The following is a 23,631-nucleotide window of genomic DNA, read 5'->3' as shown; positions in this document are numbered from 1 at the left end:
CAGCATTGAGCAGCTGGTTAAGCCAATATTAGCCATTTTAATAAGAGACATTAGTGTCTCAACCTTGACACTGAATATAACCATACGAACCATTATGAGCATGAAGGTTGTGAATGATAGAATTGGAAAAAACTTGGCCGCTTATCGTGTGACGCACATGCAATTTATGCCATGATGTACTATTGGGGGAAAAGTGATGTAATCACGCTTCCTCCCATCAACCCCCGAGCCCCCCTTTCGGGAATCCCTCTGTGATTAGAACCTGTTACTGTCCATCTTTGTCTCTCTGTCATCCCACTAGCTCACCTCAATTAGCTTGTTTCATTTTGTGTCACAGCAGGAGCAGCTTAACTGAAACAACACATTCCATACATACTATTGACACCACATGTCTCATTGGCTTTGAAAGATGCAAGAACAAATGTCAAAATGACAAATATCTCTGCACACAAGGTGGGAACCTCTATTTCATCTCATGTCATTCTACAGGCAATTTGAATTTATAGGCCTGCAGACAATATGGGTTGGAATTGCTAATTGTGTCAAAACAATAATCACTAAATAACTAATATCTGCAAAGAAATATTACATTTTACACAGCTATAGAAATTGTCAGCTTTTTTAGTAATTGATCAAAAGCAGTGTAAATAGGCCAGTGGTTCTCAGCTTGTGTCACTTTAGGAATCAGTTTTTACACACGGTACCAAGCTGAAATGACATAAGATGAATAGGGTTTAAAAATTGGTCAAACATTGTATTTGCATTAGCCTTTAAAAAGGTAACATATTCATGATTATATAGTTAGTTTCGTTTAATAATTTGCATTCTGCAGAACAACCCACTGTGTGACCCCTTTATGAGTCAAGACCCAGCCGTTGAGAACCACTGAAAATAGAGAAGATGGATAACTTTAAATGTTGAAAGGCTAGTTACTTGTATGGCTTCAGGTTGATTTGACCATGCATAACTTGGAGTGAGTTTGACCTCTGCTGGCATAAATATGCAACAACATCCTAGAACTAGAATATGCTAGGTCTGTTATACATTACGCTTTTCTATCCGAAAAAATACTCGCACTCCTTATCCAGCTTCCTCAACAACTACAATTTCATAAGTCTTTGTTCTTGAACCTCGAATCATTCAGACCGCTCATCCAATCTTCTTCACCACTGCTATGCTAACAACTCCATTGCAGATCTCCCTTGTGCCTCTACATCTCAGAAAACATCAATGCCCAGCATAATTAAAATAACACTCTTCCCTAAGCATTTCATAGTAACAAGCCTCTCCTTGCCACCAAAACATCTGCCATGTTGTCTAAAATGTTGCCTCTTCACTGTTATCTGGAAATTATTTATACTGCCTGAGAATTCATTAAAAGAGACTGTTGCAGGCTTACACAGATAGGCTTCTGATTATTATGCACATACCAAAGGCAGGTAACAACCATCAATGTTATAGAAGCACATAGTCTCGCAGAAAAAGTCAACAACATTTTTTACGGTTTCTCTCTTTCTCGCTATTACACACAAATGCACGCATTCATACTCGACACTCATAGACGCCTGCTGTCAGCTTGATTGTGGGAGCCTCTCTCCTTGATGCTGCCAAATTGAACACCGACCCTCTGAGCACATCTGAGCTGTCACTCACACGTACACAGACACTCCAGTCTAGCACAGCTTGTAAGGTTAAAGGAGGTGAAGTACATTCATAAACACTTTTAAACTGAATTATATGAACCAGTAATATTGGGCATTTCATTCATTCACTGAATTAATAAATTACAATGTCTATGTATCATATAGTCTATAAATGCATAGCACACAATGTTATGTCAAACTTTTCTTAATGTAAAAAATAATAATAATTTTGTCTGAAAAAGATGGATGACTTCTCAGCATTTCGATTTGATTCATTTTATTCAAAATCCTGTGACACAGGTTACAGAAATTAGGCTGTTTAAATATCTGCAGTCTTAGTTTTAAATTGTGTATTAAATATATAAGTGTTCTGTGACATAGCACACCATTTTAAATATATACATTTTCACCATAAATAAATAGTTCTCATTGGTGCATGATTGTTCTTCGTTAAGCACACTCTGAGCATTCATCTTAACATTGCAAGAAGGAACCAAACATTTTTTAAATGCATGGTAAATCTATTGTGAAATGTGCTCAATAAAAACACTGAATCAATCTGAATATATATGAATAAAATAATATGTAGCCTAAGCAACTGTGCAAACCAAATTTAGTGATATTGTTCAGCAGCTGGACACTTCCACAGCATGCAGAATGTGCTGCCATGAGCCTAAAGCAAAGTTAATTAAGCATGGGAACCACCGCAAAAGAAAAGGGCTTGACGATCTTTAATTAGCGTGCACAAATATTCCGATTCTTAATCAAATCTGAGATTTAACCAACAGAATTTTAGATTAGCCCAATGTGTCCAGTCCATGCTTGATGTTTAGTTATTTACATGGCGAATTACATGAAGATAAATTAATCAGCAGGGATTAAACCTTTTTTCAAGCACTTTTTTTTTAAACTTATCAAACAGAGAACTTAATTTTTACTAACTAATAAGTTAGACATTCAGCTAATCAAGGTTTAAAGTTGAAAAGCGCAACTCAAATTTGAAATCTTGTCTTAAATAAATAAAATTATATAAAAAATAACGTGCAAATGAACTTCAAATTAAAACTTTCTGCAACAATTTGTAACAGATGTCTGGCAAGCTATCATGAGAAGTAAAACCTTCTTTGTCCGGATGAAAAAAATATATATTTCAAGCTAATGAAATGAAACAGTCCCCTGAAGAGGGAAAGGAGTTTATAAACCAAACAGTTCATGTTCAATATTAAAAAAGAACAATGCAGATAATTTAAAAGAAAAATAGGTGACCAAGAGGGAGAAACCAAAATGAACAAAGAGCAAAATGTTTCATAATGCATAATATCTGAAAATGAAATATAAAAGTTGTGTAATGAGAAGAACATTTTAGGGGAAATCTGTAGAATTCTACAGAATAGATGCCGATGTAAAATAGGATTGACTGCAGTCATTAGTCTACTTGGTAGCAACCCTCAGTTGGGCTGTTGCTTTAAGTCAAAGAAGATGACAGAAAATGGCAATAAAAACAACAAAAGACAAATGTGTAAGAGACAACAGTGCCAGGTCAGAAGATCCCAGCATTTGTACAACTCAAGTTTGAAAGAGTATAATGAAAACACAACATCATACTGTCCCCTGCAGGTCAGGTGGAGAATCACAAAGCAGCCACAATGCACTTGCATTGAACATGTTTGAAAGACAAGAAAACCAAAGCAGTTTTTAGTAGCTAAAAGCATGATCAAATTATCCATACATAATAAAGGAACGTGAAAAGAGTGGAAGATGTTTAGAACTTTGAGAATGATTTATGTTCCAATTCTGTGGAAATCTGCAGTTTTGAGGGCACAAAATATGTGTGGGCCTAGTCATGATTTAAGGATGTACTGATCTAGGCAATTCCTTGTCTCCGTGTCATAAATATTGATACTAAGTCCTGTAGTCTTTTACAATAACTACATCATACCCTTGAAAGCTTTACATGCAAAAAATTGAAATGAGAACAATAAGTAGCAAATATTGGTAATTCAAAGTTATTCAAGATGAATAATTGAAAGTAATGTTTTTTTATCAAGTGGTCTATCTCAATAACTAAAGCTTATTAGAATGAATCTGAAGTGAATATTGCAGGATTCAGTCATCACCAGTAAAGGTCTCGAGAGTTAATGGAATGAAATATAGACTTGTGAGAAGTAAAGAATTGTTATATCAATAAACGTATTTACAACTATGCTCGTCTTGAAACTTTTTGAAAAAAAGAAAATCTTTTTTTTTAATGCCCTCGTGTAGTTCATTCTCCCCCTGTGTCACTGTCAGACTCCATTTCAGGAACTGTTGAACTGTACCACTCTGCATTCTCTTCTGACTCTCCTTGTACACCAGCGAGGGAAATCTCTCCACTTTCTGACTTCACCTTCATGCCCATCGCCTCCAGATGCTGGCCTTGGTGCTTGCGCTTTGTGTGACGTCGCAGTGTGTTGCGCTCTGCAAAACGCATGTGGCATATTAAGCACTGAAAAGGTTTCTCACCGGTGTGTACTCTCTGGTGTCTCATTAGCTCCCCTGATTCACGAAAACGCCTCGGGCAAAGCTGGCACACAAAGTTTCTCTGACCTGTATGGATGTGTTTATGTCGCTCAAGATGGCTTGATCTTTTGAACGCCTTGCCACAAAGATGACATACGTGGGGTTTGCTTTGGGAGTGTGTGATGGAATGGCGCTCAAGGTCTGAAAGATAGTAGAAGACCCGCGGACAGTACTGACAGTAAAGAATCCGACGTGGGCCTAATGCTTGCGGGTCTTGGTTCTTTGGGTGATTGATGGGATTTACAGGTGATATGGGACGAAGGGGTGATGTGGAAGAGATGGTATCTAATGCGTCTGTTTGGTCTACCGAGGTAGACTCAGTGTCACCGTCACAGTTTATCTCTGTCTCGTGGTTTTTACTCTCATGTAATGTGGAAGAGGAATCCAACTTCATTGCGTCAGAACATGAGGATGGAGTAGTGACCGAATGAATCTCAGGCTTGTTTTCTTGTTTCTTCTCCACAGACACAGCCAATCTGAGAAGAGCCTCCCGAAAGGAAGTGGGCACTGGTGTGTCGGAGTAGGCATCAGAGCTAAATTGCTTGGTTGGACTTGTAGAGGTCACTGTGGAGGTGCTAGAGGAAGCAGTTGATGAGGTAGGGCTAGCAGGAAGATTAGAGGGGTTATTCAATCCTGAGATGTCTGTAGCTGTGGAAGAGGAAACCGTGCTGAGGCTAAGAAGTGATGGACATGAAGTTAATGTAGATCCCAAATCAAGTGGACAAGTAGCTGAGGGAACAGTGGAAGAGGGGGAAATCTGAGATAATTGACCAGGAGAGGATGAACTCTGAGTTGAGGACACCGGAGATGACAAAACTAGGAACATGGGGGAGGACTGAGAGTTCTGACTAAGAGGAATCGGTAAGGAAAGGGTAATTAGCCCCGGGCTAGCCTTAGAGGCTGATGAGGAAAGCGACTGAAGCTGAGATGGAGGAAGAAGAAGAATGGGAGTGTTTGACCCTGTAGTATTAGCCAAAATCTGAATGGGAACTGATGCCAAGTCAGACACAGCAGGTATGATGGAGGGTTTAGCAAGAGCTACAGAAGATGTTGGCTTAAGGTTTGGGGCAACTTGTGAGGCTTTCACTGAGACATGACCTAGAGACATATTGGGACACAGTGAATTGGGTTGTGTCTGCAGTGTTGAGTCTGCAATATCCTCTACATCAGCAAAGGAAGAGGGTTTATCTTCAGCTTGCCTTGGGGTTGGAGCTGTTTGTACAGAAAGCCCCTCAGCATGTTGTATATTATCAATTTGTGGGACTTTCTGTCCATCTGGGGTAAGTGTGTAAGGAATCCCCTGGTCATCTATAAGTAGTGTATCCATCGGATCTGGGGTTATGACGGTGGGGTACGATGTATTTGGCATGGGTTCAAGCGCAGGGGAGGACAAATGTCCATCCCAATACTGTGGGAGATATGTATGAGCTTCACTTCCTAATGGAATCCAGCACATTTCATTATCGTCCTCCTGCTCCACTTCTATATGTTGAGGCTCATCCTCAATTTCATCAACTTCCATATGAAGTGAGCCTTCATATTCAGGGTCTACAACCCATTCACTCTGTCTCTCATTATTTCGGTCTTTCTTTTTTGGGAGGCTTAAATCTAATACCTCATCCTCTTCCTTTTGTCCCACAGACTCTCCTGCACTTGTCATTGCAGTATTCCTTCCAAAATCAAGTCTCTCCTCTCTTACATTACATAGAATTTTTGTTGTATAATCTTCAATGCGGTCTTTACAATATTCTAATCTTTTGTTTGGATTTATGTCCATCCCAAGTTTACTCTCTCTTGCAGGTGCTACATCAACAATATGTGTCTTATTATTAGGGCACAACTCCTTGCTTGTGTGGTTGCATCCAGCAGGTGATGGTAGTTTATCATTATGGAAACTTTTATTTAAAATAGATTGTTGTTGAACTTTAATCTCTAGTAAATCATTGGTTGAGATCTTAGCAATGTTTGTAGCTTTGGTTGTGACTTCACAAACTTCGGTCCTAGCATTAATAGACTCCATCTTGGGTATCAGCTGCATGTTTGTTGGTAGACTCCTTGTATTCTCATCAAAAGTAAGAAATTTATTTTTAACAGTCTGGTTTTCAAGAGGAATTGTCTGGTTTTCAAGAGGAATCGTCTGGTTTGAATCGGATTCATATTTTGGTGAGTTCTGCACACTGCTCACAGAATTCTGCTTGCTGTAATCCTTTACAACTTCTGTCTGCTCTTGTGCTGGAACAAGAAACACATCTTTGTTCTTAGATGCTGTCCTCAATGAGAGCCTCTCGTCTGATAATTCACCCTCTTGACACACAGACATTTGGCAATCTTTGGTTGCAGAAAGGTCAGTCCACTTAATATGTGGAATGGTCTCACCTATCCCGTCTAATGCGTGTTGTTTGCGCATAGCAACCTCTGTACATTCAGCAGTAGAGAAGAAATCATATTATTCAGTACTTGTGGAGTAAGTCAGTTCATTATAACCTGAGAAGAGAACATTGAAATATTGCCTGGCAGGGCCACAGAATCTTGCATAATCCAAGTAATGGCACCATATCCATTTCATTGTCCATCTGACGTAACTGCTGATTTTCACCCATGTTTCTGGCACTGCCATCAGTCAGGACCTTCTACTCATCTAAGGCATCAATCTGGAAAAAAAAAGAGACAAAATATGATTCTGAATTCTATAATAGAAATAGCAAAACTTAAAATACAAAGACAGATCTCAAATGTTAAGGTAACAATTCTTCATAAAATAGTAGTGCTGTCAAAATGTACAAATTAACTGCATCTTTTACTAATAATAACCTTTTTAAAGTTATAGCCACTTTATATATTAATATATAATACATTAAAAATATTATTTAATCATATATTTAATAAATGTTTAATATTGTGTATTTAAGATTAAATATAAAAAGACAGCATCATACAGTGCATAAAAATGGATACTAAGTTTTTATGTGGCCAAGAAAAAATTGTATAATCATTTGTTCATTTTATGATCTATAAGGGGTTGGTTTACAAGCATTTATGAAGCACTTACTTCAAAAGCATAACAGAATCATAACATACTGAATTAAAAACAACAGACAGCTGCAGTTAAACAGAGCAAACAGAGGAGGCGATATAGAATCTGTAAGAATCTGTAATTATATTTCATCTAAGGATCAGTGCTAATAATGTAATAGTAATAAAAAAAATTTCATCGTTAACAACAACATGATTAAATTTCAAGTTATTTTCATTTAATACTGATGCCTACTAAAACATAGGCTACATTTAAAAAAGTAGGATCAGATGTTGACAATGATGACATCCCTGAGCAACTCGCATAGAAAAAACAACAAGAACACAAACTTCTTGACAGGTTATTTTAAAAGCTTAAAAATATTTTTTATTTTGGAATTTAACAATAATTTACTAATTTAGTACATTATTTTCTCAGGTGTATCCTGAACCCTCATAAACTACAGGACTGTTATTATCAACTTTCTCTAGTTGTGTCGTTGTGGTCAAATAGGTCACCAAATCTAGTATAAATATATTTCGAAAGCTTAAATCACATTTCAGAGGACAGGTTGGTGGGTCATATTTTAGCAGTTGTTTTCATTTATCAACCTCTAATATGTCAACAATACAAAAATTAAAAGCATTTATTATAACACTTCTGACAGTAAATTAAAACAATAAACCACTTTATTTTTTATAAACATGAATATTACATTTTATTATGGCATACTATTTATTCACTATAATTAGCCTAAACCAATAAATCCACCAGTAGGCTACTTTATCTTTAATATGAATTACACAATATGATTGCAATTTGTTATTAAAGGTTTTAGATTGTGTTGCATAAACACACATTTATGAAGTTCTCACATTTAACAATAGGCTATTACAAACACTAAAAGCAGACAAATTCTTTGGAAATGAAAAGCTTGACAGGACGCCAACACTAGTTAGCCAAGCTAAGGAACAGTTCTGACCTATAATAATAGTTACAACATTCAATATCTGTGTAATATTTGGGAAAAAGTGCTCACATGCCATACAGTTTTTAAGAACGCAACGCAATGAGCTTGAACGTCGCGCTGTCATGGTAGCAGGTTCACTCCTCCTCCCCGTGGTTTTCATCACAAATTAAGTACGTTCATCTGTCAGCGCGCATGGCTCAGGGTTTGACACCAACGCCTTTGTCCGTACAGTCAGCCATGCAGCACTGTGGGAGAGTTAGAGATCAACACGGGGACATTCGACGCCATTAAGCGTCGGAGGTTCGTTTAAAGAAGAAAAATATAAAACCAAACACCGCGTTTGATGTCTGCGGGGTCCAGACAGCGAGTCGAACCCGTGCCATTATATGACCAAAAGTATCTGTCTGAGGACATATACTTCCATAACGTGAGTATGTCAGATACACTCAAATTATTCCCATATTTTGGTCAAAACACAGACTGCGCTCGAACCTGCGACCAGCCATTTTATGCGTACCGAGGGTTCGAGGCAGTGACAGCGCTCACACACTGCTGCTTTGGAAACCCTATTTCAAACTTTCCAAGACAACAAACGCTCTTTATCTGCTACTCACAATAACATACATTTCTCCCCAAAAGCTTACAGCCATTCGCACACATTGCTTCTTTATAACTGTAATATTGAATATGAAACTGTTCTCACCCCACGAGTCAGCTCGCGCAGGCACTGACTGGCCCGACCCTGAGATACTTCCGGAAGACCAAATATGAATGAATGACTGGGCGGAGAGGTTGAGCGCGAGAGAGCTGGGAGGGGGGGATGTCGTGGTGTTGCAGTTTTCTACGTCCGACCTGGACTCGTTTAGGACTGAATATTTTGAACATAACTTTAGTTGTGTATTTGTCAGTATGTTTATGAGATGAATAAAACATAACATAAACCTAAGGGTGAATCTCACTTTAACTGTCTACAGGTAAAATTTCACCCCAAAAGTAAAAAGTAAATAAATTGTATAAATAAAAGGAATTCTTTATTTTTTTATTATTATTATTTTTAACATTATTTTCATGGCAATTAAGCACATTTATATTAAGCACATAAAAAAAAACATTTTTTTGTGAGGAATTTAATATGCTGGTTTGAAATAATACAAATTATATTATATATATAATGTCACAGCGATACCATTTTTAATTGTATAATCTAATTGTTCATTACATTCATTACCGTATTAAGTTAATATTTATACATTTCAGTTACGCAAATGCAAGGGGATCCATAAAATGTCACATAAAATGTCTAGGGCTCAAACATGTCTTTGTATGCATTTAATGTCATTAAATGCATTAATGTCTTTGTATGCATTTAAGTTTTACTTATTTCAGTTTTCTTACTTTCATTTAAGTTTTGAGATATATGGCTCAAAAATGTCTTTGTTCAATCTAAAACATTTATACAGACTTACCAAGTAAAATAAAATCAGTACTTTTAATGACAAAACTGTTTCCAATTTCTTTATTGTAGAATCATGCCAAGAGAGATGAAAAAAAAAATCAAAGATTATTTATTATGAAGTTCGCACAATGCAAAACTGAATCCTTATGAAAGCACAATTCAGCATGACTGTATATCAGCAAAGCTTAAATGCAATAATATTCCCAAGTTTACTCTTTTCTTATAATCAGCAGTCCAGTCAAAAATCAGTTATCTCTATAAAACTGCTTTTGGAATACAGTAAAATTAGAGAGCATCTGTACATGGCATGATTTCAGAGATCAACTTTGGCCTGTGCTTTCTTGGTTGTGGTATTGACAAATGTATCAGTTTGCAGAAATCATTTTTTTAAAGGGATAGTTCACCCAAAAATGAAAATTCTGACATCATTTATCTGTATCATCAAATCTGTATGAGTTTCTTTCTTCTGCTGAACACAAAATAAGATATTTTGAAGTATGTCCGTAACCAGACAGTTGATGGGCCCCATTGACATCCATAGTTGTTTTTTTTTTTTCCTACTATGAAAGTCAATGGCTATAACGTCAACAGAAGAAACAAAGAAATAAAATATTATAACAAGATAAACATAAATGCTATAATTAAAAAAGCACTTTTACACTTATGGCCACAAAACACAACAAAAGATAGCAGCTTATGACAATCGCGACCTCAAGCAAGTATGAGGGTGTCTGCATACATCAGATATGATACAAACTCTGTTTAAGGTAACTTTGTCAATGCAACATACAAAATAGAACAGAGAAGAGTTAAATGAGGCATAACTGTGAGATTCTGAGATCCGGTCCAAAATAAAAATGTAGTGGCACATTAATAAAACAATTGTTTCTCTCCTCCAAAGTGAGGAGAGAACTGTGTGTGCCAACATATAAAATGTGTTGTCATAATTTGAAGGGTTTACTGAAGGTCAGCAGGATCACATGCATCAATCTCAGAAACCAGTCGATGAGGGAAGAGCTTGAACTGCAACCAGGTAGGGTCTAAAGAGAAAAGAGGTAGATGAATGTGATGCAGGGTTATTTTTAAGTGTAAAGTATTAAGTGTATAAATGTGATGGAAATTGTGTACCAAGGTAGCAACTAGGTGCCTTGAGCTGTCCATCTATGCAGACCGCCGTGGCAGTGAAGCTGCAATGTTTTTCAGGATGTTTACAGAAAAATGTCACATTCTCTCCATGGGCAACCACACCATCCGTCAGATCATATGGCCAGCGCTTTAGGGCTCCCACAATCACCCTGCTGCGTTGAGCTGGGACTGGACAACGGGCTGATCGGAAGGGCAAGGGAAGAGAATGGTGGGAGATATTTGTCATGACAAAAAGGAAAGGAGGTTTATTATTCACGGCTGGAAACCAAAACACTCCAAACCTTACATTGAAGAAAATACAAATGCTTAATGCAAAAGTTCAACACAGCCATAATGACTGAATGTATTGTGTTGTTGCCAGCTTTTCTTACCCCGACAAGCAGGCTCTGCATTCCATGTCCCATTAGGTAGACAAGTCACTTGATTTGGTCCATCCAACAAGAAGGTTTTCTTGCAAAGGTAATAAATTGTGTCACCAACTTCATATTCATTTCTCTGGACAGCCACCAGGTGTCCACGTTCAACCTCCTTAGGAGGAGGACACACCACACCTGATAACAAACATATGCACACACTTATATTCACACAAATGTGCTTGCAGAATTACAGTTTAAAAACCTTATTAAGTCTAATTGTGAAAACTCTTAAAATAATAATCCTGTGCTCAATCGACATCACTGTGGCACAATGTTGATTATATGCAACAAGTAGCAAATTATTTTAATGTTTATGGCCCAGTTTCAAAGCCTGGAGCCTTGTCTGTGAAACCGGGGGGTATGTGTTTATGTTAAAGTGTAGAAATGTAACGCTTCAAATTGTGTGTTTTATAACTTTTTGTGTTAAAGTGTGTATTATTTGAGCTGTAAAGTTTTTATGGTCATCATGATTTTGCCAAGTATGACATGTTCCTGGATCAATATATTTTCATAAAAAAACATTCCTGTCTGGAAATGTAGTTAAACCTAACCCTACCCATAATTTATCCCTAAATTTAAGTCCTTTGACATAAACTGTAAACCCTCAAATCCGATTGGTTGATTGGAATGTTATTCTAGGATCAGCAAAGATGTTGATCCAGGTACGCGTTGTAGGCTACTTGGTGAAATCACATTCACCAAAAAAGTCAATAGGTGATTTCCACAAGTTTACAACCATATTTATTTTACATTGGCTATTTTAACATCTACAGATATCGGTCTTACTTAAAGCGCCTCACAGTAACGCACATTCTTTGCATTTTTTAAAAGAAAAGGAAGGACCAGTCAAAATTACAGTGCTATGGAATTGATTGAGCATAATGGAATGAGCCTTTAAAATAAGCATGGCTACAAAAATTATGTTGATCCAGCAGGGGGCATCATTGCACTAGAAGAATTTAGTGAAACCAGCATTTTAGTGAAGCTCCACTAGCTCTACTCACTCAAAAAATCATTTACACATAGTGCCCTATCCACCTACTCTCAAACCCACACAGTCTTTATAGCTCTTCTCTCTCCCGCTGTCCCTTTCATCTCTCTTTCATTACTTTGTACCATTTTGTGCAAATGCAGCTACACAATATCTCTTTAGCAGTTTGAATCAACATCTTCCACTCGTACATACATTATAATACACCTGCTATTTCCTTTTAGCAAGATCTCTGTCTCAGTCATGCGGAGGAGGATGTGTAGACATACACACGCACACACACTTACGGCGACAGATGGGGTGAGGGTATTGCCACGTCTGTTTCTCATGACAGATATTATCACTATTTCCAATCAGCACAGATCTGTATGGAGAAAAGGATGAAGTGTGTAGATTGCATAATTATAATAGAAAGAGACATTCTGTTGTATTTCTCTTTCCAGTTGTATTTTGTCTCTTCAATCTCACCCAGATGCACATTGATACTGGATGGTGGATCCCACAGCAGCACTGCCCTGCACAGAGAGCAGATCATCATCATCAGGCAAAGAACAGGACACCTCAGGCACCAGAACCGGCTCTGCTGCAAGACCTCCACCTGGGGAGGCTGGTGGAAAAATCAAAATAGCTTATTTATCTCTTGATCTGAGTATGCATTTAAATGCTAAATTGATTTGGTCAAGTCCTTTGAAATGTACTCTTTGTGTATGTGTTATTGTTTTGAAAAATGTTCATGTAATTTTGAGGAAAGTAAAAATAAGTAAATAAAACAATTAAAAAGTAGTAACATATTTTCCATTTTTAATTCAAACATCATGAATTATTAATTCATACATATTAAATTTTTGGGGTGTCAATTGACATTTTATCTGAACCAACCTTGTTTGTCATAAAATGATCAAATTATCTAATATTACAAGAGACTTATTGACCTTGACACACAGTCATGAGGCCTTGTATGGACTCAGAGCCTTTGCGAGTCCTCACTAAAGCGGTTGAAGAGTTCAGCTTGGAATGGTCTGACCCAGAAGAGCCCGTCCGCAGCCGACTCAACAAATGGTTCCTGCTGCCGGGGCGGCGCCAGCAGGATCCTTGGCAGTGTCCAGCTCAATTCTTTCCGGAGGTCCACCAGGAACTCACTAAGACGTGGCACGTGTCCACTGTTCCTCTTCGCTACGGCCAGTCTAGTGGTGCTGGAGATTGTGGGTCAATCTCACAAAGATTAAGGACGCCGACAGGACTCTTCTTCCTGTTCGCCTCCGACGACTTTGCGGAATGCTACATCAAGGCCCAGAAGTCATTGCAGGCTATGCGTCACTTCTTGCCTAAAATAAGCCTGTAGTACTTCAAACATTTGCCACTGCACTCCAGGCATGACGGGCAGTGTTGAGCTGGATTTTGGGGATAATAGAACGAGGTTGCTCCAATTCGCTCGTAGACCGCCCCGCTTCAGGGGCATGATTCAAACATCGGTCTCAGACGATCTCAGTTCGCATGTCATCAGAGCTGAAGTTCAGTCTATAGGATGCTACTGGTCTATGATGTAAAAAGGTACCATGGAGAAAGTCCCCACGGAACGCAGCAAGTCAGGCTTTTACAGCTGTTACTTCCTTGTCCCCAAGAAGGATAGCGGCCTCAGGCCTATCCTCGGTCTGAGATGTCTGAATCGCGTACTCAAGAGATGGACCTTCAGAATGTTAACTATCAAACAAATCCTTGCGAAATTCGCCCGGGGGATTGGTTTATATCAGATCTGAAAGATGCTTATTACAGGAGTTTTCAAAGTGTGGGGCATGCCTCCCCAGGGGGGCGCCAGAGCATACCAGAGGAGGCGCAGCGAGTGGTAAAAATTATAGCCTAATAATTAATTCGTTTAAATTAATTAACGTAAAAAGTTAAATTGTTATTATTCTTAAAATAAGTCCTCGTTTACATTGCAGGTCTTGATGCCCAATTCTGATTTGTTACCTTTATCTGATTTTTTGACCGTCCATTTACACTTTCTTTCAATTGTATCCGATTCATGTTACACTTGCCATCTGAAACATCGCGCATGCTTAAAGGGTTAAATTCTCTTGCACAGATGGACGAACGCAAAGTATGCTTGATGCTAGCTCTGCGATATGCAAAGTTCGCCAAACATCACCATGATTTTGAGGTGAAGGAGGACGAAAAGTGCCATCATTGCAGCCTGCATATGCTTCAGTTATTGTGTGCGAGAGAGATCTCAGGACTGGCGGGAGCATATTGTGTTTAAATATTTGGTTTAACGAGGAGCAGTGAGTCCGAAATTTTAGGATGAGCTGGCCAACATTTGATATGTTGATATGTGTCAACGTTTGTCCACATTCCTCTCCTACGATGTTTCGTCGGGCCATCCGTCCCTTTGCAGATGCGCGTATACTATCGACGCGTATACTACGCATCATTTAACCACCTGAGAAAATCCGATCTGCCTGTTTTTGCCAGTCACGGCACATATCTGATTTATTTCCACATATAAATGAGGCCTGAAACCGATCTTGAAATATCCGAATGCATGCGTTTTTTTCCTTTTTACACGGTCATAGAAGACATCCGATCTGTGTTACGACTCAAATATGAGCAAAAAATCCGAATTGGGTCACATTTCACTGATAAACAGTGTAAACGAGGCCTAACTGCACTTTTTAGGTTAACACAAACAACGATAAAAGTGAGGAGTTAAGAGTCTGACATTGCTATTTGTGTGTTTTTTTTGTTTTGTTTTTTTTAAAGGGAGGGGGGGCGCCATTGGGTAAGTTGTGTCAAAAGGGAGGCCCACTGTCTTAGACTTTGAAAACCCCTAGCTTATTAGATATACAGATAGTCCCCCATTACAGGCCGTTCTTGAGATTTCATTCGAGGGAGTGGCATTCAATATACAGTCCTTCCATTTTGACTTTCTCTTGCTCCGCGTTCTTTTACAAAGTGCATAGAAGCGTCTCTCTCCCCTCTGAGACAGAAGGGAATCAACATACTCAACTATCTCGATGATTGGCTTCAAAAGAGGTTTCAAAAGCTGCTGGGCCTCATGGCGGCAGCTTCCTCAATCATTACTCATTTCTACCTCTACAAACAGGCTCATCTCCACTCCACTGCCGGTCACCCTGACACAGGAGCTATGCACCCACAAATCCCAGCTCCTCAGCCATCTAGAGGACTTGGGCTTTATGGTCAACTGGCTGCTGCTCCCCCAGCCAACTAATTTCGTTCCTGGGAGCAGTCTTCGACTTAGCCCAAATGAAGGCTTGGCTCTCACAAGAACACGCCTTAAAAATCAGGAGCATGGCCACCTCATCCAAAGTGGGGTCCTTTCACCCCCTCAAGAGGTTTCAAAAGCTGTTGGGCCTCATGGCAGCAGCTTCCTCTATCATTCCGCTGGGCCTGGACTCCAGGGGAGTCTCTATCGCAAATATCTGTGCGGCAGGATACGAGCATGGCGTAGCTTGCCGTGCTACCTTTGCTGCCCAGCGAGTCATGCTAGCTGCTCCTCAGTTGAAAGATTCTGACTGATGACGTTTCTGCGTGACTTCAGTCAACAGTCAACCCCGCACTTTTTGGTGGGCTGAGGCGGCTTTTGTTTTTTTGTTTTCCCCATAAGCTTCAGCTAAAACTGACTCAATGCTCGTTCCCGTTATCTAAGGGAACCAGGGTTACATGAGTAACCATAAAATTTTTTCAGGGAAACGCAATACTTTAGCGAAAGAATACAAAAGTTTTGCAAGCAAACGCAAGTTTCATGGGGGAATGCAAAAGCTTAGCAAGAGAATGCAAATCTTGGGGCAGTATTCATTTATAGATTTTAAAAACATACAAAAATGTTTATTCAAGCAGGTCACTGTAAATATTGCATTGCATTTTTATGTATTTCTAAAACAGACAAATTTTTTTACATAATTTAAATGATTCTCATGCATGGTTTAGGGGGGTAAGTGCCTTTTTTCACCATATAAGTTCAAAACAAGAGCTTAGACGGTGTAAGGGAAGAGAATTTACGGTCAAAGGCCCTTCGTTATTCAGCTTCCCTGATTTTTTATATATAGTCAGAAAAGGAATCCGAACGGATGACCCTGTGGATAATGGCATAAAGCTTTTATCCACTGCACTAGATGTGGTAACATATAATACATGACTAGCTGAATGAAAAGATAGGTAAATAGGGTTAACAAATGGATTCACAGGTCACCGTGTGGCTGAGCAGGTACCCAGATGATGGATGGACAGAATGTGAATCTTCATTTTGAGTTTTATTAGAAAAATCCATCTGGAACAAGCTGTTCTCATTCCCTCTTGTGCAGTTGACTCATGCAGTTACAGTATGTATCGAATCTCTCCCTCTTTTGTGTGATGTCTGATTAATGAAGGGGGAGGAAATCATACAGTCAACATGCACACACGACAAACTTCCATTGTACATCGATTCAGCTTTGAATGCGCTTGAACTTTGTGTGTGAATCCGGCATACATGCCTGTCTCTACTTGTTAAATATTCCATGTCACTGATCTGCAGATAATAGAGTATTGCAGGACAGAACTCACAGACCCCAAACGCCTACACCTCTTTTGACAGCTCATTCCTAGAAATACCTCTCATGTTACTCCAGGAAATGAGTGTTTGAATCTGTGCATGTGTTGCAGAGGGGAATGCTGCAGCCTGGAGCTCTGCCGATTTACGCCTCCTCTCCACAGAGCTGGAGTCTTTAGACTAAAACCCCACCATCCAGAAATAAGTGCTGACCCAGGTCCACAAGCTCCAAGCTTTTGTTCCATAATATTCGTGCAACCAAAAATGCATTATTATGCAGACACTGACACACATTTATCTTTTTTTCTCGCATTCATGGCTGGCTGCGCTAAATATCACCACCATAATATTGCTGCTATGAAGTCATTCTCCCTAAATTGCATAATACTGACAATAACTTGATGGTTTACAAACAAGATAAGGTCAACATGACCCAACAGGACTGATGTCATTTTCTGGGAAGCTGCTTTGAAACAATATGTTTTGTAAAAACAGTAAAAAAAACAATACATAACAGTTTAAATGTTTACTCCTTTCTACCTGTACAAACAGGCTCATCTCCACTCCACTGCCGGTCACCCTGGCAGCGGCGTATTGTAGCGTCCAGCCCATTATGCATGGTGTATCCAGGCTTACAACGAACCTCTAGTAGAGCGGAGAAAGAGGGCAAAGGGGAAAGTAGAACTACATCCGAATTTTTTGCAGGTGGGAAAGGCCACGGACACGATCGACCTGTTCACAAAGAATACTCACATGAAAACTATGGACACTGCCTTATAATATATTATAAATTTAGTAAAAAATGTTAGGTTTATTTGCTTTTAAGGTTCATAATAAATGCATTATGGGGTTTCTAGCTCTGACCTGGGGCCACACAGCTGAGTCCACACTGCCCGTCGCAGAGACACTGACGTTTGTTGCTACAGTCTTTATCTTGCTGACAGTTTTTTGGGCATGTTTGTCTTCTCTCATTACCCAGTATTCTCTCTGGGCACTGTTCTGTTACATCCACTGTACAGAAAAAAAGACAATATGCAGATCATAATTTGTTTCACAGGCAGGCATAAGTCTCTTATGCTTAAGGTTCCATTCATTTTTATCAAAACTACAGTAAAAACAGTAATATTGTGGAATATTTTTTACAATTTAAAATAATGGTTTCCCATTTTAATATATTTTAAGGTGTAATTTATTCCTGAGATGGCATAGCTGAATTTTCAGTATCATTACTCCAGTCTTCAGTGTAGTGTATAATACTTCACAATTTGACTGTTTTTAATGTATCAAATGAATGCAACCTTGGAAGGCATAAGAGAATACATATATAGCATCCATGCCATCAACACATTTTAAATACAGTGTACATTTGTCTGTCTAACTATTTAATCCATACCATAAAAGAGCAGGCTGTTAAATGTCTGGCAGTCTGCCCAAGACACTGTTCTCTGAGCTGAACCAGGTGTTTAACACAATACTTCCACATAAACCAGACACTCAGTGATATGGATTTAGCCCACCCATAAAAAGGAATGTTACAAGCTCACAACAAAACAGAATATTAGTAATAGAATGAAAGAGCTTAACACAATTATGCATTTCTGATTAAGCAATGATTTTGAGCTGAAAAAGACACTGTGTGTGTGTGTGTGTGTGTGTGTGTGTGTGTGTGTGTGTGTGTGTGTGTGTGTGTGTGTGTGTGTGTGTGTGTGTGTGTGTGTGTGTGTGTTTCATGGAAAACTAACTCTAACAAACAGATTCTCAAGGTAATGTGTGAAAGGGAGGGGATGATAGAAAATGATCAAATAAAAAAACGCACACATTTTAAAGAGACAGGTATACATGTATGTATAACTCAAAATATATATATTTTTTAAATGTCTATTTTTTTATTTATTTTCCTACAATAAAAGTCAATGGAGTTCGAAATTGTTTTGGACCCCATTGACTTTCATTGTATTGGCAAAAACAGTTGAATCATTCTTCAAAATATATTATGTGTTGCACAGAATAAATTAACCATGCAGGTTGGGAGTAACATACAGTTAAGTAAATAATGACAGAATTTTCATTTTTGGCTGAATAGAAATTTCATTAGCAATGTGATGGAGACTAAAAATGTATTTTCAAATAAATGAAAAAGATCACTTTCTTTAAATACAAAATATGAATGATAAATACTGAAACTCCAGTTTAAAACTAGAGTCTCTAAGGCAAAAATCTATCAAATGAGCTGTCATTCATTCAATATTTATTAACAAACCATTAAAAAAAACTGTATTACATGGAAAGCCATCCATAATCCTTTCATTTTCTCTCAGCCACCCACGCACACTAACACACTCACCTGATGCTGCAGCCAGGCTGCTGAGGGCCCACACACACAGAAGAGACACAAGCACAGATCGCTCCATCTTTCCCTGACACTTACTGTAGAGGTTATGAAAGAGGTAGTGAGAAAGAAGGGGGAATATAAAGATGGGGGAGAGTCTGGAGGAGGGGGTATTGTGATGGTGTGATGGCGAGGGAGGAGTGGAGCTGCCGTACATGCACACACACATCTGGATCGTATTGAGTGTTTTGAATACTGGGTAGAATTCCGCAGAAAAAAGACCTTTCACCCAATTCCATTGATGCCAAAAGAGCTCGAACACTTACCCCCACATCAAATGACAGGCCTCGTGGATACACTCTTCTCCACATACAGGCGCACAGTGCCAAGTCGAATACTGCAACAAAGTGTCTGTTATACGGCAAGAGTGACCCGACACATCGCAACACACCACAATTAAACTCAACATCCTAAGACAGAAAGGAACCAACTTCCTTTAGCAAGAGTAAATACACACTTTGACAGATAAACATGACATGCTCCCACACAGAGCGACCAGCTAAACCAACAAACAATCACATTCAGTCTAGGTCCACTGATTTATCTCACCCTTTTGATGAATGTCACACTCAGTGAATGAAACATAGGCCTACCTCTTTATCTGAACATACATCCACAATATTGTCTTTAAGTTGTTGTTTACTGGTCAGAAAGGATGTACTCTTCTATAATAAATATCTTAAAGAATAAAGATAAGACTACTAAGAGTACTCTGTAGAGCATATTGGACAATGTTTATTGTTTTTGGAAGATTGGAGGCAACTCACTTCATGTGTACTGAATGTTGATTTCCCTGTCTGTTCCTCTTCCCTTTCTGTGAGGACACTGAGGTGCTTAGGTTACGTCTGGACAATAAAATACACTTCCTGAGGGTTCCTGGGTTTGCCACACCAGCAGAATCCTTTGGTAAAAAAGTAGTTATTTGTAGAACATGCTAATTTGGACCCATAAATCCATGCAAGAGCCATCAAGCTCTTTGTCTAAAGACTTCCTCATCACAGGAAAAGGGTTTTGATGCACTTAAATATTAGTTGACCTTAAGTCCACAATAAGATTTTTGAAATACCCTGAAAAAGGTTCCTAGAGCAGCTGATCTAAACCTTTCTGACTCCAAGGCCTGCAATTGTCGAAAATGTATGCTCATTTTCAAACTTTTCCATTCACAAAAACTAGGAGTGGCAAGTGGGGTTGCAGTAATGAAGTACACGAACAACGAAGAACAAAGCAAGAACAGATTTTATTAACTAAATGGATCACACAACCACGTAAACTAAAGACATGACCGAACACTGAGGAAACCAAAAGGGCTTAAATACACGACTAGATAATTAACAAAACTAGAGACACGTGCATAATTAAATCAACAACCATCGAAACAGACTATCCGTCCTAAATAGTATTCAAATGGATCAAAAACCTTTCCTCAAAGTTCTACATTAATTTTGAACAATACCCGTTCTTGTCTTAGGACAACTTTGATGATCTTTTTTGATCCACTACAAATGTTGACTACTGTATGGCTAGTAGGCTAAAATCAGTATGTGACTAAAGAAGTATGTCCAAGTTCACAACATTCATAAAAAAGTAGGCAAAAAGTACCCGGATAACCTACTTCTTCCAGGAAGATTCTAAAGTGTGCATATGATGGACGCTTTACTATCCCATGAGGCCACGGGAGAGGATTTATGAATGGCAGTGAAGCGACATAACTGGTGCTGGTAGGTCACATGATAATGACAATATTGCAAATGTAGCATGTCCAGATTACATTTACACACATTCACATTAGAACATACTTTTTTAGCGGCCGTGAAGTAATCAATTATTCAAAATAAGTACCTACTCAAGGGAGTATGCAAATTCAGACGCAGCCAGTGTGTCCCAAATCGTAGTATGTTGAAATTAGTATCCCAAAGATACCTGGATGGTCTACTTTTTCCAGTTGGAATCCAAAGTGCAGATCCGTGCACAATCTAACGGCTAATATTGCCCACAACCCATTCTGCGTTGGACGAGGGTTGAATCAGAACCACAAACACAGATAAACAGTGTTAAAAACTACAAACAATGGCAGGTTAACGATAAAGGGGTCTGAAACTGCTCTGAGACGCCAAGGGCATATGACATATGACTGACAGGCAAGGGGCAAAACAATCCAAAACAAGCAACAGGATAGAAAGCACAGGCAAACAGGGGAATCCAGGAAATTGGGCAGAGAATGGCAGAGGGTCAAAACCAAAACGCAGGAGACAAGTGAAAAATGCAGTGTGACACATACAAGATAACTGAAAAAACAGGGCTTAATGGACAGAGTTAACCAAGGCAATGACACACAGGTGGAAGTGATAAGACCATATTGAGTCGAGGCAATTGGTTATGGGAAGTGTATTTCATGATGGGAAAGTCAAGGGCTGCATCCCAGTTTTTTTCCTACTTATACTACGCCCTAAAAGTATGTACTCTTTTTGTGAAGAAAAAGTACATACTTTTGAGTGTGTAGCAAAAGAGTAGGCAAGCTTTGAGACATACTACTTCCTCATCTTTAACAGACAGATCTGTCGCGTGTATCCTGTCAGTATGCTGCCCTGTCAATAATCTTGTCACAGTTAAAATCCTCCATGCAATCTTATTTAATTTCCTACCGTTTCGGAGAAAGAATGTAGTAGCACGTTCATCTGTCTGTCGCGGGTCTTCCATGCGGAGACTCTCATGTGTTTGCAATTTGAATGTGATGCATTTAAAAGTTAATGGCTAAACGTATCTTTACAAAAGTTCATAATGCTGCTGCAGATGCAATATAATGTAGACAACATTGAATAAATACATTTTCGTCAGGTTAGATACTGATAATTAATCACTCAAAAACCTCTCTACATAACTTACCGGTTCTAACCGAATCCTCGTCCAACGCGCGATGGGTTGTGGTGGGCAATATTAGCCGTTAACGTTAGAAAACTTATAAATTATATTTTATAATAATACATGTTAATGTTATATAATAATTAAAATAATTCAACAAAATAGTTATAAATAATACAAACAATGAAATTCCATTATTATTTATAATTTTGTATTACCAATAATCATTTGATTACAGTTCTTTTATCCAATTAAACATTTTAGCTTGACATAACTAAAAGTTTATATTTCTGATATAAATATACATTTTATTAATTTACATGACTTTGCAGGTAACACTTTTAAAATCCCCTCATTATGGCTTCCCAAGACTATAAGAGCCCTGCTTTAAAAAACTAATGAAAAAATAAAAAAATAGAAGTTTTTAGGGGAACAAACTGAAACAAGAAATATTATATCAGCATACACCTATATTTTTAAAGCATATTTAGTCTTAAATCATTTTAAGCCATCTTCCGGACCCCTTTGAACTGTGCTTCCCCTGGTTGGGATCCACTGTCATAGAGGTTGTGGAAATTGGAGGAATCAAAACTTTATTTATACATGTATATATATATATATATATATATATATATATATATATATATATATATATATATATATATATATATATATATATATATATATATATATTATTTTTCCCATTTATTTTCTTCACAAATATCTTACCCTATTTTGTATGATTTTATATATATTTGAGTACCTCTTCATTTACTGTAGGGGTGAGCGGGGCACAACCTAACGCGGGGCCAGTTGTAACACTTGTTTTAAATACTTTCCACACATGATAGCATGACGAAACTTAGTGCATTTACTAGTTGCCATATCAACACTATATAGAGAAAAATGTACGCCAAAATTCTGAAATCTTTGGAAGATATCAATCACTGACCATTTATTTCTGTAAATTTCTTGTGTTAATTTTTCATCTTTTTTTGTGTTTATTTAAAATTAGACAAATCTGATATTATTTGAATCTCTAATCTGTTATTTAACAGTTGAGATAACTCTTTAATGCTATTCTAACCAGCAGAAGACAAGGTTTAAATCCCAGTTACGCAGGTGGGGCACGTTTTAACAATGCTATTCTATATGTATTGATAAACCATGAGAAAAAAGTGAATAAAGACTGAGAATCAATGTTCAGAAATGATTCATTATTATTATTATTATCATTATTATGTTTTGTACTATGTTGTATAGCTGTGATTGCCAGTGTTCATTGTCAAACTCAAAAATCAGTTTATTTTTAATGATTAAAAAATGGCATTCGTTTATATGAAAAAGTTAATAATTGTATTTTATTGAGAAAATATTTTAGTTTGTGTTGTATATTTTTGTATATTAGATCAGATAACATTTTAAGCAGTCATATGGTCATGTCACAATGTACCTATGGGGCATGTTGTAACATTTCACTTCCACTCTTTCGGGGTAAATCACGAAAAAAGTATACACTGTATTAATGAAACAAAACCACATAATTGTACTAGAGGTGTAAAATTAATGCAGGAAAAAAATAACTACTCTTAACGCTAAGTAGGTTTACACAAACTGAAAAAAGTAAAAAAAAAGCTTTAGGT

At 38.0% G+C, this 23,631-nt stretch overlaps 2 protein-coding genes across 5 annotated transcripts; both read right to left on the bottom strand.

Annotated features, from left to right (window-relative positions):
• Positions 1–1,906: 1,906 nt before the first annotated feature.
• Positions 1,907–8,948, bottom strand: LOC307005266 (uncharacterized protein). 3 transcript variants are annotated; one of them, XM_079625251.1, is made up of 3 exons: positions 8,889–8,948; positions 8,255–8,430; positions 1,913–6,853 (listed from the first exon to the last, which is right to left on the bottom strand). In XM_079625251.1, the coding sequence occupies exon 3, from the start codon at positions 6,607–6,609 to the stop codon at positions 3,907–3,909; it is 2,703 nt and encodes a 900-aa protein (XP_079481377.1). In that variant the 5' UTR covers positions 6,610–6,853; positions 8,255–8,430; positions 8,889–8,948; the 3' UTR covers positions 1,913–3,906. The 3 variants fall into 3 exon arrangements, with proteins under 3 accessions (XP_079481375.1, XP_079481377.1, XP_079481376.1); XM_079625249.1 differs by lacking the exon at positions 8,255–8,430 and having other exon boundaries at positions 1,907–6,853; positions 8,889–8,941; XM_079625250.1 differs by lacking the exon at positions 8,889–8,948 and having other exon boundaries at positions 8,255–8,599.
• A 399-nt stretch (positions 8,949–9,347) lies between these two features.
• On the bottom strand, positions 9,348–22,043 carry ntd5 (ntl-dependent gene 5). Of its 2 annotated transcripts, none has more exons than XM_079625252.1 (11): positions 22,013–22,043; positions 19,897–20,030; positions 19,396–19,466; positions 19,085–19,167; positions 17,605–17,751; positions 17,281–17,472; positions 12,663–12,801; positions 12,482–12,558; positions 11,159–11,338; positions 10,770–10,967; positions 9,348–10,681 (listed from the first exon to the last, which is right to left on the bottom strand). In XM_079625252.1, exons 3-11 carry the CDS (start codon positions 19,401–19,403, stop codon positions 10,599–10,601), a joined length of 1,107 nt encoding a protein of 368 aa, XP_079481378.1. In that variant the 5' UTR covers positions 19,404–19,466; positions 19,897–20,030; positions 22,013–22,043; the 3' UTR covers positions 9,348–10,598. The 2 variants fall into 2 exon arrangements, with proteins under 2 accessions (XP_079481378.1, XP_079481379.1); XM_079625253.1 differs by lacking the exon at positions 22,013–22,043 and adding an exon at positions 21,772–21,975.
• Positions 22,044–23,631: the final 1,588 nt, after the last annotated feature.

Source organism: Phoxinus phoxinus (genome assembly GCF_949152265.1).
Source record: "Phoxinus phoxinus genome assembly, chromosome: 10".
NCBI lineage: Eukaryota > Metazoa > Chordata > Actinopteri > Cypriniformes > Leuciscidae > Phoxinus > Phoxinus phoxinus.
Note: the sequence above shows the minus strand (reverse complement) of the source record. Positions and strands in the feature narration are given on the sequence as shown.

Bases quoted from the DNA above. Each gene is read 5' to 3' on its own strand.
- LOC307005266 (XM_079625251.1), bottom strand. From the start codon at position 6,609: ATGCGCAAACAACACGCATTAGACGGGATAGGTGAGACCATTCCACAT.
- ntd5 (XM_079625252.1), bottom strand. The intron at 17,473-17,604 runs GTCAGAGCTAGA...CTTTGTGAACAG, and splicing joins ACTCAGCTGTGTGGCCCCAG to GTCGATCGTGTCCGTGGCCT. The intron at 12,559-12,662 runs GTGAGATTGAAG...TTCTCCATACAG, and splicing joins CAGTATCAATGTGCATCTGG to ATCTGTGCTGATTGGAAATA.